The following is a 17,228-nucleotide window of genomic DNA, read 5'->3' as shown; positions in this document are numbered from 1 at the left end:
TTTTTCCAGTGGTCGTGTATGGATGTGAGAGTTGGATGGTGAAGAAAGCTGAGCGCCGCAGAATTGATGCTTTTGAACTGTGGTGTTGGAGAAGACTCTTGAGAGTCCCTTGGACTGCAAGGAGATCCAATCAATCCATCCTAAAAGAGATGAATTCTGGGTGTTCATTGGAAGGTCTGATGTTGAAGCTGAAACTCCAATACTTTGGCCACCTCATGCGAAGGGTTGACTCATTGGAAAAGACCCTAATGCTGGGTAGGATTGGGGACGGGAGGAGAAGGGGACGACAGTGGATGAGATGGTTGGATGGCATCACCGACTCGATGAACATGGGTTTGGGTAGACTCCGGGAGTTGGTGATGGACAGAGAGGCCTGGCGTGCTGCAATTCATGGGGTCGCAGAGAGTCGGACACGACTGAGCGACTGAACTGAACTGATTACAGTTTAAGTGAGAGGGTCTAAAGTAAGGAGGTAATAGCTGATCGTTTTATTGGTCTGAGGCAGCTTCTGCCCATTTCTAAGTGTTTTTCATAAAAATTCAGGACATCATCCCATAGGATCTCAGTAAGTGCAGTTTACCGTAATTTGGCTGAATTTCTTCAGTAGATATTAATAGATGCTGCAAGCCAGGCCTTACATCGTTCACCTACAATCAACAAAAGGACAGATGAATCTTGACAAACCCCTAGTTAGTAAGGCTGAACAGAGCTAAACGAGAATTTTTAATGGGTTCAAATTGCAGTCCTTAAGGTAGTTCTTTAATAAGGACACAAAACTGAAAAACTGCGCCTGGCCTACTGGTCAAAGTCCGACTGCTGGCCCAGGCTCAATACACAGCTCGCGGGTCTTGGAGACCAACCTAGACGGTTCCAGACACCGCCTCTTTCATCCCGCCCCGCGACCACTAGAGTCGGGGACGCGAGCCCCGCGGCTGCTGACTCATCAGACTGCCAGTCCCCACCCCACTATCACTTCAGCTCGAACTCCTAGAAACGCCGCGAGTGGGGGAGGAGAAAAGGGTGAGGGGAAGGCCCATGGTCACGTGTCCCGAGCCAGCCAGCTTCTGCTTTCGTCACTTCCGGGTGCGACCGTGGCTTCTGTCCGGGTGGGCTCTGGACGCATTCGGTGCTTCCTCACTGCGTCTGACTGTGCAACTGCCCTTTCCCTATTCCCAGCGGGAGGGACATGAATGTCCCTGGGCCGCCTTCCCCGGACGGGGTCCTGGCAGGGCCACCCGAAGGCCTGGAGGCCGGGGACCTGACACCGGGTAAGTGCTGTTGGGCGGGGCGGGCGGTCTGACCCAAGTGGGTGGGTCTCCGGGCTGCCCAGCGGGAGTAAGTTGCTTTCAGCAGCTGCTGCCCCGAAACTCTGGCCGCGGCGCGGAATAAGGGAACCTTGCCCTGCGGGCCTTCCTACCCAGAGGAGGGGGCGGGAAACGAGATCTTGCGGGTGGAGGGGGTTGGGGGAAAAAAGGCGTTTGGGGTGCTGTTGGGTTGAAAGTGAAGCCATTCTGAATTGGCTTATTGACTTCAGCACACTGTTGGCTATTTGTTACAAGTTAGTGGTTGAAGATGGATTTGCCAGGATGCTTGGTTTGTTATTCAGAGAGCTGAGGTATCCGGTATTACTGACCACTCACTCATGAAATGCTTGTCTTGGCTTGTTGACCTTATCGCATCCCTGTTTCTCCAGCAGTCTTTCTCAACCCGAATTCAAGGAAAGATTTAAACCTGAATGGCCTAAAGCATCTATTGAATGTAATGAATCGACTTGTTCTGCATCCATAATGGTACTATGTATGTGTATGTACGATCCTTGGGAGAATTGAGAAACAGTTTCTGTGTTCTGTGGTTCAGATGAGGAACCCAAGATGAGAAAGGCTGCAGGACTTTGGGCGTGCCTTTACTTGTACTTCTGTTCCAGAAATAGAGAACTTACCCGGAATAGTGCTCTCAGGTCTTTATTGGTCATGCTTTTCTTCAGTGATCTCCCTCTTCACACCTTCATAAGTTACTTCTGTTAAATATGACTTCCTTGTATGTAAATGCAGATTGGGTCTCTCTGCTGCTTGCTCCTACATCTGCTTTCTGGGTACTTTAACATGGTCATTTTGCACTAATCTTACCATACAGCTTGTACTTAAATAAAAGTAGATGGCTGATCCTATTAATGGTGCCAAGTCATGATCTCATGAAACTTTGACATTATTCTTAACTCTTTCCTCCCACACCTATCTATTCCAAGGGATTCTACTCTACAATTTTCCTTGTCCCCTTTGTATTTTCACCCTTTAACAATAACAGTTGTAAGGCTAGTCCACCTCCAGTCTCTTCTTCCATCCCATCTATCACGCTGTCACATCACTGCCCCAAGATATAGGTCCCATCATGTCATTTACTTGCTTGGAAACCATAAATGGCTCCTCACTAAATTAAGGGCCAAACACACTAGCTTGACACCCAAGGGTTGCCATTGCGCATAGTCTTAGAGCTCACTATTGAATATGTCTCATGCTCCAGACACCCCAAACTAACCTCTCTTCCAGAGCAGTCGTATGCTTCTTCCTTTACTCATGTTGCATCCCTTTTTCTCCAGTCTTAGAATTCTTCACCATTTGGAGATAGCCCTCGTAGGTTGTTGGTGGAAGTGTAAATTGGTGCCATCTCTTAGGAAGGCAGTTTTCCACTGTCTGTTAACAAATGCATAAACCCCTTGTCCCATTAACCTAGTTCTAAGAATTTATTCTACAGAAACAGTGACATGAATATGCAAAGACAAGCACAGCTCACTACAACATTGTTTGAATTAGCAAAAAGTGAAATAGATGTCTTATTTTCCGTAGGTGTCTTAGTCTACTTGGGCTGCTGTAACAAAATAACATGGACTGGGTGGCTTAAACAACAGACATTTATTCCTTGAAGTTCTGGAGGCTGTGAAGTCCAAGGTGTAGGTGTGAGCAAAATACGTTCCTGGTGAGGACCCTCTTCAGATCTTGCAGATGGCTGCCTTCCACTGTGCCCTCACAGGGTAGAAGGAGAGAGTACTGGTCTCTCTTCCTCTTATTTTAAGGCCAGTAATCCCATCATGGGGGCCCTACACTCACACGCCATCTAAACTTAATTATTTCCCAAAGACTCCCACCTCCAAATACCTTTACATTGGAGGTTAGGACTTCATTGTATACATTTTGGGGGAGCACACAAACATTCAGTCTATAACAGCAGGGAACTGGTTAAGCAAAATATGGTAAAATTGTATTATGTTAAAAACAATGGAGTAGATTCATATTTGTTGATACAGATGATATCTTAGATACATATTTATCAGAAAAGTTACAGTGTAAGCAGTTTCATTTGTGATAAAAACAGGGTTTAAGCATGAGTTTGCAAAGACAATTTCTTGAAGGCTATTTAAGAAAACTCCAGAGTAACTCCGCCTGGAGTAAGATAGCGAGAAGGCATATTTTTACTTTTCAGGTTATGCCCTCTTCTATTGTATTTTAAGTTTTTTACAATGAGTAACATTTAAAAAGAAAGAAAAAAGAAATGAAAATTCTATCCCATTCTTCAAGCTTCAGCTCAAATGCCCACACTTCCTTTAGAATTGTTCCCCAATATCCCTGGTGAAAGTAATGTTTCTCTCATCTAAGGGTACCTCTCACATTCTCTGATTCCCCTGTATTGAGCCCTTTCAGGGAAGAGGACTTACCTAATTTATTGTTGTAACCTCAAAAACTACTGCATACAGTATACGTGCAGCAAAAGTTTCTTGTCTCCTACAATAAAGTACCTTGAACTTAGGGAATAAATGTGTGTAAAAAGACGAGTAACTTAGACTCTTCCAAATACTAACCAGAAGTCTGGGGTGGCGGGGGACAGATTTTAATTCTGTGAATTAAAATGTTTATATAGTGTAAGGAAGGTGTATTGGTTGTTTTTCCTTAAGGTTGAAATATTCTTATTTGTTTCTGCTTATCTGTGATACTTTTGTTTTCTATATATTTTTAAAGAGAGTTGCTGCTGTTGGCACTATTTTGTAAAGAAGCCTTTAGCAGTGGCATGAATCATCAGATATATTTTATTAGGTTCCCTTCTGATGGTACATCAATGACAATATCTGTACATACTTTACTTCTCCCATTGCATTTTTATATTTCATTTGTGGAGTGCTTCAGTTTCTAGCTAGCTCTTGTTTTAATATTGCCTTGCAACCTAGGGAAATCCAGTTTGTTCATATGTTTCTCAGGATCCAAATAAAAACCATACTATTTTATTTTGATCTCTAAAAGCTAATTTTGAATATATGACAGAATGTTGTTTTTCTAAATCTTGCCAAAATTTAAATCTGTGGTAAAAACTATACTTGGAAAGGAGGTATAAACAGTGTATTGTGGTAAACATATTCTATATAATGACCTAATTTGATATTACAGGTTATTACCAGATTATGATTAAAGAGAGGTATTTCAGAGTTTAATATTAGTTTTAAAATGCTTGGGACTACAGTTTTAATAATGTGACCATTCACTTTTTTTTTTCATTCTAAACCAGTGATTCTAAAATCTTATACTTCATTGAACCCTATTTAGAAAATGTTTTGTATTTTTCTTGATATGAGTAGTGATTGATGGGTATTCATATTAGACATTTTTGAATGCCTAGCACAATGCTTACACTGTTATTGTTCAGAGGAAGAGTATGAATAAAATAGTTCCTGGCATCATGTGTAGATTTACACAGTGACGATTACTATACACTATTTTCTACGATAATTTAAGGTACTGAATCTCAAGAGAGGAGAAATTCTTAGAAAATCTCTCTCCTGCTCTCTGACAGCTGACAAAACAACTGTCCTTTTACATGTAAGTAATATATCAGGCTATCTGCAAAGTAAATGTTCATCCATTTCAATCCATCGAATTGGAAAAAATATTTTTAGGCATTGCATTTAAAATATGTATAATTTGGAAAAGAAGAATTTATTGCTTCCATTCAGTGATTAGTCCTTCCTTTTAGGCCTCAGATTCCTTTAATAATTCACTGAAAACTCTAAATCCTCTACTCTGAAAAATACATAAACATGAAAATTGCATGTGTTGATGTTCTTTTAATCTAGACTTAACTTTGTGATAGTAACTTAAAAATATGTTTTGAGAGCTCAGAGCTTAATTTTTAGAGGCGTCTCAGAAGGTAAAAATTAAAAAAAAAAGATACCTGTAGTATCCTGTGTATGTGTACTCTGACCTTCACTGCCAGCCTCCTTCCCCCGATCCCTACTACTCTCTTATCCCTGTGTCAATTTAAAAGCTTCCTAAATTTGATTTTTTGCTCGGGGACAGGTTTAAGTGACACTTCTCCAGATGAAGGGTTAATAGAGGACTTGACCATAGAAGACAAAGCTGTGGAGCAACTGGCAGAAGGCTTGCTTTCTCACTACTTGCCAGATCTGCAGAGATCAAAACAAGCTCTCCAGGAACTCACGTGAGCTGATAAAAACCACTGATGCCCTCATCTGTCCTCTGGCATAGTCATAATTTACTGTATAAGTAAAGTATATACTGTATTAGGGATAATATTTCATAACATATAATACAATAGAGTATTTCTTTATCTTTTGTGATGGCAAATGGACGTGGAGTAGTTAAATTACACATATACTATACTGTAATTTAAATGTAAAAAGTGAGATGAATGCTCCTAGAGTATTTGGTTTCTTCTAAGAAGTACCCCTAAATCTTATCTAGATGCTAATTAGTTTTGGTTTCTCACCACTATTTTAGGAAAAGACTGTCTCTTGGGAATGTTGCAAATGGGTTTATACCTATTTCTTAGTAGAGTTGCAAAATTGTCTCCATAAGAGTCACATTTGTTTTCTATTGCTGGTTCACATGAGTTGCCAGAAATTTCTAATTACCTTTTTTTGAGATGACCCATTTCAGTCCTAGTTAATGGAATGGAGCTCTACTAGCTAACTAAAAGATTGGGGAATAAGCTAAGAGAGGAACAGGATAAGGGAGAATGGAACCCATAGTGTGTGATCAGAGTGTGAACCCAGAGTGTGATCAGTATGCAGAAATTACACTCTAACTTCATCAGTTCCCACCCAGAAACAAATATCTGAGTTTCTAATTCCTCTTGGGTTGGGACCTCTCTGGATTGCCCACACTGGCCTATTATTTCTTTTTTGTGGTGGTCAGCTTTAAACTTGCTATGAACAGCTGCTGCTCCAAGGCTTACTCTTTGAAAACTGATCTCACAAGCCTTTATAAGGGCAAAAGGAGAGGAGTAATCAACAACTGTGTCCATTTTGTAAATATTAGTAACCAGTGTTACAATCCTTGGGTATGAAGATGATAAATGAGTATAAAGATGACACTGTGTTCTATTACATGTGGTACCCTACTGTAGTTAAGGGAGTTGTAACATTCTTAGTTTTCTGCTAGTTCCAAGTGAGATATTTTTTTACTCCTAGTGTGTGTTATGTCTTGTATTTTAACACCAGTTAGTGCTTGTGGCAGAAAAGTCATAAAGATTTTGTGAGTGAGGTTGGATGATGTATGATAGACTGAAGGACGGTAAGCAACTCTGCAAGCAAAGCACATCTAGATAACACTTATGTATAAAAAGCTGGGAATCAAGTAAATGGAAAGTGTAATTGGTGAGGACATTGGCTGAAATTTAGTGTTTGAATAGCCCCATTTATCTTCTTAGGCATCTGGACAATGATGAGGATGATAGTAATTTCAGCTACTATTTATAACAATTGAATATGATAAATTAGCAGTTAGTAAACTTCTTAAGTGTTAAGGAAAGATAAGCACTCAATATGCCAACAAATTTGGAAAACTCAGCAGTGGCCACAGGACTGGAAAAGGTCTGTTTTCATTCCAATCCCAAAGAAAGGCAATACCAAAGAATGCTCAAACTACTGCACAATTGCACTCATCTCACACGCTAGCAAAGTAATGCTCAAAATTCTCCCAGCCAGGCTTCAATGGTACGTGAACTGTGAACTTGCAGATATTCAAGCTGGGTTTAGAAAAGGCAGAGAAACCAGAGATCAAATTGCCAACATCGTTGGATCATTGAAAAAGCAAGAGAGTTCCAGAAAAACATCTACTTCTGCTTTATTGACTACGCCAAAGCCTTGGACTGTGTGGATCACAACAAACTGTGGAAAATTCATAAAGAGATGGGAATACCAGGCCACCTGACCTACCTCCTGAGAAATCTGTATGCAGGTCAAGAAGCAACAGTTAGAACTGTACATGAACAACAGAATGGTTCCAAATTGGGAAAGGAGTACGTCAAGGCTGTATTTTGTCACCCTGCTTATTTAACTTATATGCAGAGTACATCATGAGAAATGCTGGGCTGGATGAATCAAGCTGGAATCAAGATTGCCGGGAGAAATATCAATAACCTCAGATATGCAGATGACACCACCCTTATGGCAGAAAGCGAAGAAGAACTAAAGAGCCTCTTGATGAAAGAGGAGAGTGAAAACAGTTGGCTTAAAACTCAGCATTCAGAAAACTAAGATCATGGCATCTGGTCCCATCACTTCATGGCAAATAGATGGGGAAACAATGGAAACAGTGACAGGCTTTATTTTTTGGGGCTTCAAAATCACTGCAGATGATGGCTGCAGCCATGAAATTAAAAGACGCTTGCTCGTTGGAAGAAAAACTATGACCAACCTAGACAGCATATTAAAAAGCAGAGACATTACTTTGCCGACAAACGTCTGTCTAGTCAAAGCTATGATTTTTTCAGTAGTCGTGTATAGATGTGAGAGTTGGATTATAAAGAAAAGCTGAGCACTGAAGAATTGATGCTTTTGAACGGTGGTATTGGAGAAGACTCTTGAGAGTCCCTTGGACTGCAAGGAGGTCAAACCAGTCAATCCTAAAGGAAATCAGTCCTGAATATTCATTGGAGTATTCATTGGAAACTGATGCTGAAGCTGAAATTCCAATACTTGGCCACCTGATGCAAAGAACTAACTCATTTGAATAGACCCTGATGCTGGGAAAGATTGAAGGTGGGAGGAGAAGGGGACGACAGAGGATGAGATGGTTGGATGGCACCACCGACTTGATGGACACGGGTTTGAGTAACCTCCAGGAGTTGGTGATGGACAGGGAAGCCTGTCGTGCTGCAGTCCTTGGTGTCGGAAAGAGTTGTACACGACTGAGCTATTGAACTGAACTGAACTGAACTGAAGCAAACTTCAGAGAAAGAAAAAAGAAACATATGGGTCAAGTTAAGAGCTTTCTAGACTGTCCCATTGATCAGTGTTTCTATTCTTTCAGTAATACCATGCTATCTTGATTTTTGTAGTTTGTGTAATGAAATTTGAAATTTTGTAATGTAACTAATATAAGTCTTCCAGTTTTATTCTTCTTCTGTATGTCTTGGCTAGTCTGGGTCTTTGGCTTTCCATGTGAATTTTAGAATCAGTTTGTTAACATCTACAAAATAACTTGCTGGGATTTATTTATTTATTTTTTTTGCAATCCACGGACTGGAGCCTACCAGGTGTCCTGTCCATGAGATTTTCCAGGCAAGAGTACTGGAGTGGGTTGCCATTTCCTTCTCCACTTGCTGGGATTTAGATTGAGATTGCATTGACCCTGTGGATCAAGTTGGGAAGAAGTGATATCTTAGCAATGTTGAGTTTTTTATTCCATGTACTTAGAATATCTCTTCTGTATTTAGATCTCATTTATTTCTTTCATTAGCATTTAATAGTTTTTGCATATAGAGCCTATATGTATTTTGTTAGATTTATACCAAAGTATGTTTTATCTGACAGGGATTATTGTCAGTGGTATTGATTTTTTATTCTAATTATGCGTTGCTGGTATGTATGAAAGCAGCTGATTTTTGTATACTAAGTTTGTATTCTGAAACCTTGCTGTATTCATATTTTCATTCCTGGTTTTCTTTTGTTGTTGTTGTTTATTCTTTGGGATTTTCCACATAGGCAATCTTGTCTTCTGTGAATAAAGACAGTTTTACTTCTTCCTTTCTAATTGTATACTATTTATTTCCTTTTCTTGTCTTACTGCATTAGGACTTCCAATACAATGTTGCCTAGGATTAGTGAGAGTGGAGATCCTTTTCTTGCTCCTGATCTTTGGGTGGAAAACATCTAGTTTCTTACTAGATGCTGTGGCTTTTTTTTTTTTTTAATATATTCTTTATCAAGTTGAGGAAGTTCCTCTCTTCCTAGTTTGATGAGAATGTTTTTAATCATGAATGTGTGTTGGACTTTGTCAAATGCTTTTTCTGCATCTGATAAGACCATATGATTTTTCTTCTTTAACCAGTTGATGTGGTGGGTTTCATTGATTGATTTTCAAATGCTGAACCAGCTTTGTGTATTTGGAATAAATCCCACTTGGTTGTGGTATATAATTCTTTTTTATACATTGCTGGATTTGATTTGTTGATATTTTGTTGAGGATTTTTGCATCTATGTTTGTGAAAGATAATTGTCTATAGTTTTCCTTTTTTGTAATGTCTTTATCTGGTTTTGACTTTAGGACAATGCTGACCTCATAGAATGAATTGGGAAGTGCTCCCTTTGCTTCCATTTCTAAAGGAGAGGGTGGAAAATTGGTATAATTTCCTCCTTAAAAGTTTGGTAGAAACTGTCAGTGAAGTCATCTTTCCTGGTACTTTCATTTCTGGAAAGTTGCTAATTATAAGTATAGGCCTACTTAGATTATCTGTTTCTCCTTGTGTGAGTTTTGGTAGTTTGTGTCTTTCAAGGAATTAGTCATTTCCATTCTAAGTTATCAAATTTGTGGGCATAGAGCTATCTGTAGTATTCCTTTATTATCCTTTTTAACGTCCATGGGATAAGTAGTGATGGCTTCCTTTCCATAAATTATGTTAGTGATTTGTGTCTTCTCTTTCTTTTTCTTTGTTAGTCTGGCTAGAAGGTTATCAATTTTATCAGTCTTTTTGGAAGAACTCACTTTTGGTTTCTTTTTGTTTTTATGTTTTCCAGTTGTAACGCTGTGTTTTTGCTGTCTGCTTGTCTTGGATCATTGATTTGCTGAGTTCTCCTCTCATCCATTCAGTGTTTCACCCTCTGTTGTCTCCATTCAGAGCTGAAGGGACACTTACAACCTGTGGGATATGTGTGCTGAATGAGGAGATGTTATAACTGCCCTTCAGTCTCTTCATTGCTATTTCTTTTTGTCATCATTGTTCTCTGTTTAACATAGTTTTGCAAGCACATCATGTCATACTTTTGTTTGTCTATATTATTCTTCACAGTATTTAATTAAATGATCCCGTCCTCTCCCGCTTCCCCCAGTGTCACTTATTTCTGTGATCCTAGCATTGGTTGATCTGGAGAAGAATAGCAGAGAAGTTGGTTTCTCTTCTTCAGTAGAAAGTTTTGAATCAGATTTTAATGAGAAATCTTAGAAACTACCTGGCGTGACCTTCTTACTTTGTAAGTGAATTTTGGTCCAGAAAAACTAAATTGCCAAGATCACACAACTGGTTATTATCCCTTGATACTGCATTTTTCCCAGCTCTAATCTAAAAATTCCTGACTTCTTTTCCTTTATGGTAATGTTACAATTTTAATATATATAAAACATCAGATTTCTTGGGCAAGATAGTATAAAAAAATCTTTTTCAGGGATAATACAGAGAATTGCTAGAAATAAGTAATAAAATAATTTAAAATGGTTTGATGTTACTGGAATCTGAAATTGAGGCCAGAATAAAAGACATATTTAGTTATCAGAATGTGGCTTTGGAATATTATTTTGAAAAAGATTATGCTACACTAAGTGTTGGAAAGTCAATAAATTTCCAACTTAATCTGTTTTTAACATTAACCAAGATGAATGTGATTCCTTTTACTGAACCATCACTTAAAGTATATAGAGTTTATTTTGGCTGTATGCTTTTGTTTCAGACAGAACCAAGCTGTATTATTAGACACACTGGAACAAGAAATTTCAAAATTTAAAGAATGTCATTCTATGTTGGACATTAATGCTTTGGTAAGTATGATTTGGGGGTTTCCCAGGTGGCTCAGTGGTAAAGAATCACCTGCCGATGCAGGAGCCACAGGAGATGTGGGTTCAATCCCTGTGTCGGGAGGATCCATTGGAGGAGGAATTGGCAACCCACTCCAGTATTCTTGCCTGGATAATCCTTTGAATAGAGGACCTTGATGGGTTACAGTCCATGGAATTGCAAAGAGTCAGCACTTACTCTATGATTTAGTTGACAATAGCTTAGAGACGGGTTGTTTTAGAAATAGTTTTATCCTCCTAATTTTTTACTTATGTATGTTTGAGATTTTTTTTCTCTAATTTTAAAATTTAGAATGTGTTAACAGGAAACCTTGATTTACTTTTTTAGATCTTCTATTGTCTTGAATTGTTAACTTTCAAATGTTAAACTTGTGATAGGAAATTGAATTTGTATATGAAAGTCTGGAATAGATCTCATAATTAAAGACTCATAAAGAAAAGTAAACATAAGGAATTTTGGGGGTGCTGTTTTTCCCCTTAAGGAAGAACATCTCTCTCTATCAAATACATGGTTTTTAAAATTAGCATTTATTTCACTGTATGGCATTTTTGTCATGCCATAACAAATTAATGCTGAAAGAGACTGTTTGAGGGTCCTTGATGGACCCTTTATATCTTTCAATATAAGTGACAACAGTTGAATTTCACCAGAAGCTTTTTAGTTTTTTGATGAGAGGAATTGATAACACTTTATTTTAAGAAATGGAGAATTGACAGAAATAAGGAACTTGTGGCTACCTTTCTTTTTACCCTGAACATTAGAAACAGTGTGGTTTGCATGATTTTGTGGGCTTTCATACATATGTCAAAAAATGGACTTTTCATTGAAAAAATGTGGCTGATTAATGTTTTCCTTTTATAACAATCAAAAGCCAAGACCACCTTCTCTAGCGTTAGGCAGTGACGTGTGGTCGTAAATACAAAGTCTTCTAGTCAGTAGTCCCTGATTTGTGAAGGAAGTGGGCAAAACCCATCAATGTTTGTCTTTCCCACTGGGTTCATATAGCAGCAGAGCACATATTTGTTGAATGAATTAAGGATAAATGAAAGAACCAAGCAGATGTAATACTGTTGCTTCCATCTGAAGGGGCAGAAACTAAGTCTTCCTCTTTTTGCTTCTCTCAGCCCAAGAGTGGTTTTGATTGTCATGTAGGAATTGATAAATAGAAGGCCAGAGAGAGAAAGAGGGTCTGTAAGCTCTCGAGCTCATCAGACTCGGGCTTTACTTGTAGCTACATTAAGGCTGCTAAGCTCACTACTGACACATCTTTCATTTTTGTTACCTGATCTTCTCTTTCTGTTACCTTGCTTCCTGAGAAAGAAGTGCTTTTTTCCTTCTCTCCTGTCTCTGGCTGAAATGAAAAGTCTGTACTTATCATTCATTGGGAAGAAAAGTGTCCTTACAGAGATTGTTCTCCTTGGTCTGACTTCAGAAGCCCAAAGAACATGACCAAACTTGTCTACAGCCTTCTCAGGGCTCTCTGGCCGCGGCTTGGTTTTTCCGGATGGGCAGGCACAACTGTCCTGTGTACCCTGCTAGGTCTTTCCCTTGTAAAGGCAGTACAGAGTGTTTTACTTTTCTTGAATGAAACTGGTACCATTGTTGGATAGTCTTACTAAAATTGCATGGTTTTAAGGCAAAATGTTATTTGTACAGAATATAAATGTCTATGTTTAGTAACTTTTTAATTAACCTGAACTGAATCCAGTATTCTCAAAAGCCCTACTAGTGGTTTAAATTAAATTTGAACTTTTGGAATTAAAATGTGGAGATAATTAAAGCTTCAAAATTTTTGACTAATTTAGGAAGAATGAACTATAACTTAGATATTGGTTTATTTATCCATTTTGATATTTCAGTCTGTTTTAAGTTGACTTTTCATTTTACTTTTCCATCTTAAGTTCACTGAAGCTAAACACTATCATGCCAAGTTGGTGAATATAAGAAAAGAGATGTTGATGCTTCATGAAAAGACATCAAAGTTAAAAGTGAGTTGAAAATTCTTTTACAGTCTTTACAGAAGTAGAAGTTTGTCTCTTTTTCTTTAGAATTCATTTTCTGACTTTTTATATATTTATATACAATCGCATACTTAATTCATGGTACATTAGTTTCTTTTAAGACACATTCTTATGAACCCCACTGGGCTTTTCTACTAATAGCTGGTCTAGTGGGCTCACATTCTCTGAATATGTCACTGTAATTGTCATTTAATAGGAGTTTTGAGTAACAAATTTTTTGTACCAAGGAGACTTTAAATTACCCACAACATTAAAAATTGTGAATCACTATATTGTATACCTGTAACTTATATTGTACAGCAACTATACTTCAATAAAAAAATTGCCCAGGACAAATTTAAAAGTTAAATATGAAATTTATTACTATATAAAAGCACCATTACTTAAATTTAAAAAAAAATTTTTAAAGGTTATTTTCCATTTACAGTTATTACTAAATATTAGCTATATTCCTGCTGTACAGCACATCCTTGAGCCTGTCTTACACCCAGTAGTTTGTACCTCCCAGTTGCATCTCCCCATAACCACTAGCACTACTGCTTTTAAACTAGGCCATAACCTATAAGCTTTTTGTTCTCTAGGCTTTTAATTGTTTTTTTTTTTTTGACTTAGAAAAGAGCACTTAAACTGCAGCAGAAGAGGCAAAAAGAAGAGTTAGAAAGGGAGCAGCAACGAGAGAAGGAATTTGAAAGAGAAAAGCAGTTAACTGCCAAACCAGCTAAAAGGACATGAGAAGTCAGATGTTTGTGTCCTTCCTTTTCCTGTTCATGTTCTGGATTTAAGATGATCCGGTGTAGACTTAATGTTAACGTAGTGCCTTATACCACTGTGTTCTGTTTTGAAATCCTTTTCCAGGAATGCTGTCTCTCTCTCTTCATTTCAGCCATTCAAGAAGCTTTTTTTCTTAGAAGAAGACATAATGTCACCTGGTTTGGATAGTTGTATAATTTTTCAACTTTGTTTTGCTTAATTTTTAAATTCATTATTTTGGCCTTAGGTCATTTATAAACTGAAAAATGGTTTGATTGTTTTAATAGTCTAGACTCTTTAAGTGGTTAAAATTTATTATGCATTGTTTAGCTTCTAAAAAATTGGATTTGCAAGTTTCAGTTTCTTATTTTATGAAATGATTTGCCTTTCTGACAATACAATACTGGGTTTTGGCAGTTGCCTTTTCATTGTTTGGTTAAGAAATGCCAACTGTTTAATCACATATGCCACTGGAAAAGAGGTGGTATAAGCCTTTGTGAAGAACGTGATAGAAAAGTATGTACACAGGAAATATTAGCATCTTAGATATAAGATAGGTGAACAAGATACCATAGAGGTTCCACTGACCATATACTTTACCTGCTTCCTAGCTTTGTTGTTGCTGTTTAGTTCTTATGCAGTTCTTGGGTTCAAAGTAGATTATATCTATTCCTAAAGTTGGGTGAGAGTGTGCTTAAATATTCATAATTTTTAGTCATCACACTCTGTGAGATACAGTTGTCAAGTTGATAAGATAATGAACTTGACTTCCCAAGTGGAAAGTGTTACTGCTATTTCCAGGTATCCTCTGATTTGCTGTGTGGCCTTACGTGTGGTTACTTTTTTGTGCTTTTAAAAGAAATTCTTAAAGTAGAATTATTCATGGCAACTATCCATTTTACAGATAATGACAAAAATGGTGGAAAACTAGTAAACAGCTTCTTCACAAAGGAGGCAGCATGATACCCTTAGTGTTTTCTAGACCCCCCCTCGGCCCCCCCCCCCCGGTATTAAATGTAGAAACTTATTATGTGAGGGAAATACATGAAGTTTCATTGTTTTAAATTGAGAGTGTATTGTTCACTGTTTTAGTATTATTTAATATCCAACTGATGTCCAATCTCTGTTACACAGACTGTACAGAGTAGATTAGGGTACAGATTATGATTAGCATGTGTGTCTCTCATAAACTACATTACATTTGGTGAGCTGGAAGCACTACCTCTGATCACATCCCAGGATGGAGAAAGCATTTAGATTTATGTTGAGTGCTAAGAACCAGTCTGTTTAAAGATTTTTAAAATTTGTTAGAAAGCCTTTTCCATCTTTAGTGAGTGAATTACGATCTTACAGTTCACTTGACTTTGACCTTATGTGTAAGAGTAGAAATATATTTTATTTTTAAAGGCTATGTGTTACCCTCAAAACACTAGTTAAAACTCCTGGGGTGGCAGCACCATGAGTACCGGCAGGACAGTATCACCTAAACTGCTGAATGTACTCATTCATAACCTGACAAAATCTGTGCATTGTTTCTAAAGAGTGGTTTGTGGTCCAGCTGCAAAGATTATTTGAAATACTGGTTCTTGGACACCACTCTCAAACTACTGAAGCAAATCTGTTTGTTTTTCTTTTCTTGTTTTAAAAAGTTTTGTCAAGTGACTCAGATGTACTTTATAAGTTGAGAACCACTGGTCTGGTGATCCAGGTTAGAGTCTTCCACACTAGGCTGCATATTACCACCTGGAAACTTAAAAAAAAATGTTTCTGGAAGATTTTTACTCATTAGTTATTAGATAGGGCCCATGCACATTTTAAGGACCCTCCTAGGTATAATTCTGATTCAAGGAATTACTTGTTGAGACTTTCTAGTGATTTAGATTTGGAATAAAATAATGTAAAAGCTACCCAGTAACTCTTGGGATTAATCTTATAAATAAATTCTTAAACTACTGCTTTTGATACAAAATCAGATTTAAGACTGAAATAAATAGTCAGGAAATAGATATAGAATTCTGGTAAATTGCATTTTTGTGATCTATTTTAAAACAGATCATGTTTATTGAATGAATGGCAAGGTGCATGTATTTTTAGAAATGTATTTACATTTTGAAGATTTCTTAAAATGTTAAGAATACATATTGGCATCCACTATTTTTGGGGCTTCCTAGGTGATGCAGCAGTAAAGAATCTGCTTGCCAATGCAGGAGACTTTTGTAAGAGACTTGGGTTTGATCCCTGGTTTGGGAAGATTCCCTGGAAAAGGAAATGGCAACCCACTCTGGTATTCTTGCCTGGAAAATTCCATGGATAGAGGAGCCCGGTGAGCCCCAGTGCATGGGGTTGTAAAGAGTTTTGACACTACTGAGCAAGCACCACTATTTTTAGGTCAATTGTAAAACAGAAGTACTGTTACCTTGGTAATTAAAATCTAAAACTTTAGCTGTATTTCAGTAGCATACACACGTATCTTGCTGACTAAAACTGAGCAGAACCATTAAATTAGTCTTGCTGTTTTTTGTACAAAATAATGAATTGGTACTTGAGTTGAAAAAAATTACCTTTGATATTTTGTTTGAAAAAAACTGCCTTTGTTTTGATTATGTTTGTATATGTTTCAGTATGTATATCACATACGTACTAAAGTGATGGGAATTAATTTTGTATTTACTTTGCAGGAAATATCATGTAAATGTGCAGACGTTGAATGTAGTATGGATTGTGTCCGCAGTGAGTTTTTTGGTGGGTACAGTTTATACATGCTAATTATATACCCTCATATACTTGTCTGATTTTGAGCTTGTAAAAATGAGAACTCGTTTTTACACATTTAATAAAGAAAAAAAAGGTCTGTGAGTTATCCAGTATCATCTATCAAGCACTGGTGTGCACACAGCACTGTACACTTTCCTTTATGTACTTTATTCAGACATTCTATTCTTCTGCTTTCCTCTCCTGTCATCTTCCTCTCAATGTTCTTTGTAGGTTGTGTCACAGAATGACTGGTCCGCTCATGAGATCCTTTTCGGAAAGGTGATGGCAAGTGTTATGAAAAGATTCTAGCTGAAATAACCCAACTTGATAAAATTCTTCACTCTTTGAGAATAATAGTTATACTTTCAGTGGTTTGGTAAAAAGTGCTTCATGAGGACCATACATAGCTGCTGGAACCTCCAACTATAATAGAGTACTTTAGGTCAAGTTTTTTATTTTTTTAAGCTGGTAGTCCTTGGGCCGCTGGAGGAGGGACTTCTGTGGATGACTTTTGAAAGAAACATGAACTCTCATAAGTTTCTCACAGAGATTTGTATATATGAATTTCTCAGGATTGAGTCTACAGATTTCATTAGATTCTTTTACAAATAAATTATATATATATATATA

The 17,228-nt window shown here is 37.5% G+C and overlaps 1 protein-coding gene across 2 annotated transcripts; it reads left to right on the top strand.

Annotated features, from left to right (window-relative positions):
* The first annotated feature begins 1,075 nt into the window (after window positions 1-1,075).
* On the top strand, window positions 1,076-16,695 carry BLOC1S6 (biogenesis of lysosomal organelles complex 1 subunit 6). 2 transcript variants are annotated; one of them, XM_081511401.1, is made up of 5 exons: window positions 1,076-1,268; window positions 5,340-5,481; window positions 10,949-11,036; window positions 12,975-13,061; window positions 13,707-16,695. In XM_081511401.1, exons 1-5 carry the CDS (start codon window positions 1,187-1,189, stop codon window positions 13,824-13,826), a joined length of 519 nt encoding a protein of 172 aa, XP_081367527.1. In that variant the 5' UTR covers window positions 1,076-1,186; the 3' UTR covers window positions 13,827-16,695. The 2 variants fall into 2 exon arrangements, with proteins under 2 accessions (XP_081367527.1, XP_081367528.1); XM_081511402.1 differs by lacking the exons at window positions 10,949-11,036; window positions 12,975-13,061; window positions 13,707-16,695 and adding an exon at window positions 6,989-10,773.
* Window positions 16,696-17,228: the final 533 nt, after the last annotated feature.

This window comes from Giraffa tippelskirchi, chromosome 7 (genome assembly GCF_054371585.1).
Source record: "Giraffa tippelskirchi isolate mGirTip1 chromosome 7, T2T-mGirTip1v1.2.pri, whole genome shotgun sequence".
Classification (NCBI taxonomy): Eukaryota; Metazoa; Chordata; class Mammalia; order Artiodactyla; family Giraffidae; genus Giraffa; species Giraffa tippelskirchi.
This window is presented reverse-complemented; position numbering and strand designations above follow the sequence as displayed.

Bases quoted from the DNA above. Each gene is read 5' to 3' on its own strand.
- BLOC1S6 (XM_081511401.1), top strand. From the start codon at position 1,187: ATGAATGTCCCTGGGCCGCCTTCCCCGGACGGGGTCCTGGCAGGGCCA. The intron at 1,269-5,339 runs GTAAGTGCTGTT...GCTCGGGGACAG, and splicing joins GGCCGGGGACCTGACACCGG to GTTTAAGTGACACTTCTCCA. The intron at 11,037-12,974 runs GTAAGTATGATT...TTCCATCTTAAG, and splicing joins TGTTGGACATTAATGCTTTG to TTCACTGAAGCTAAACACTA.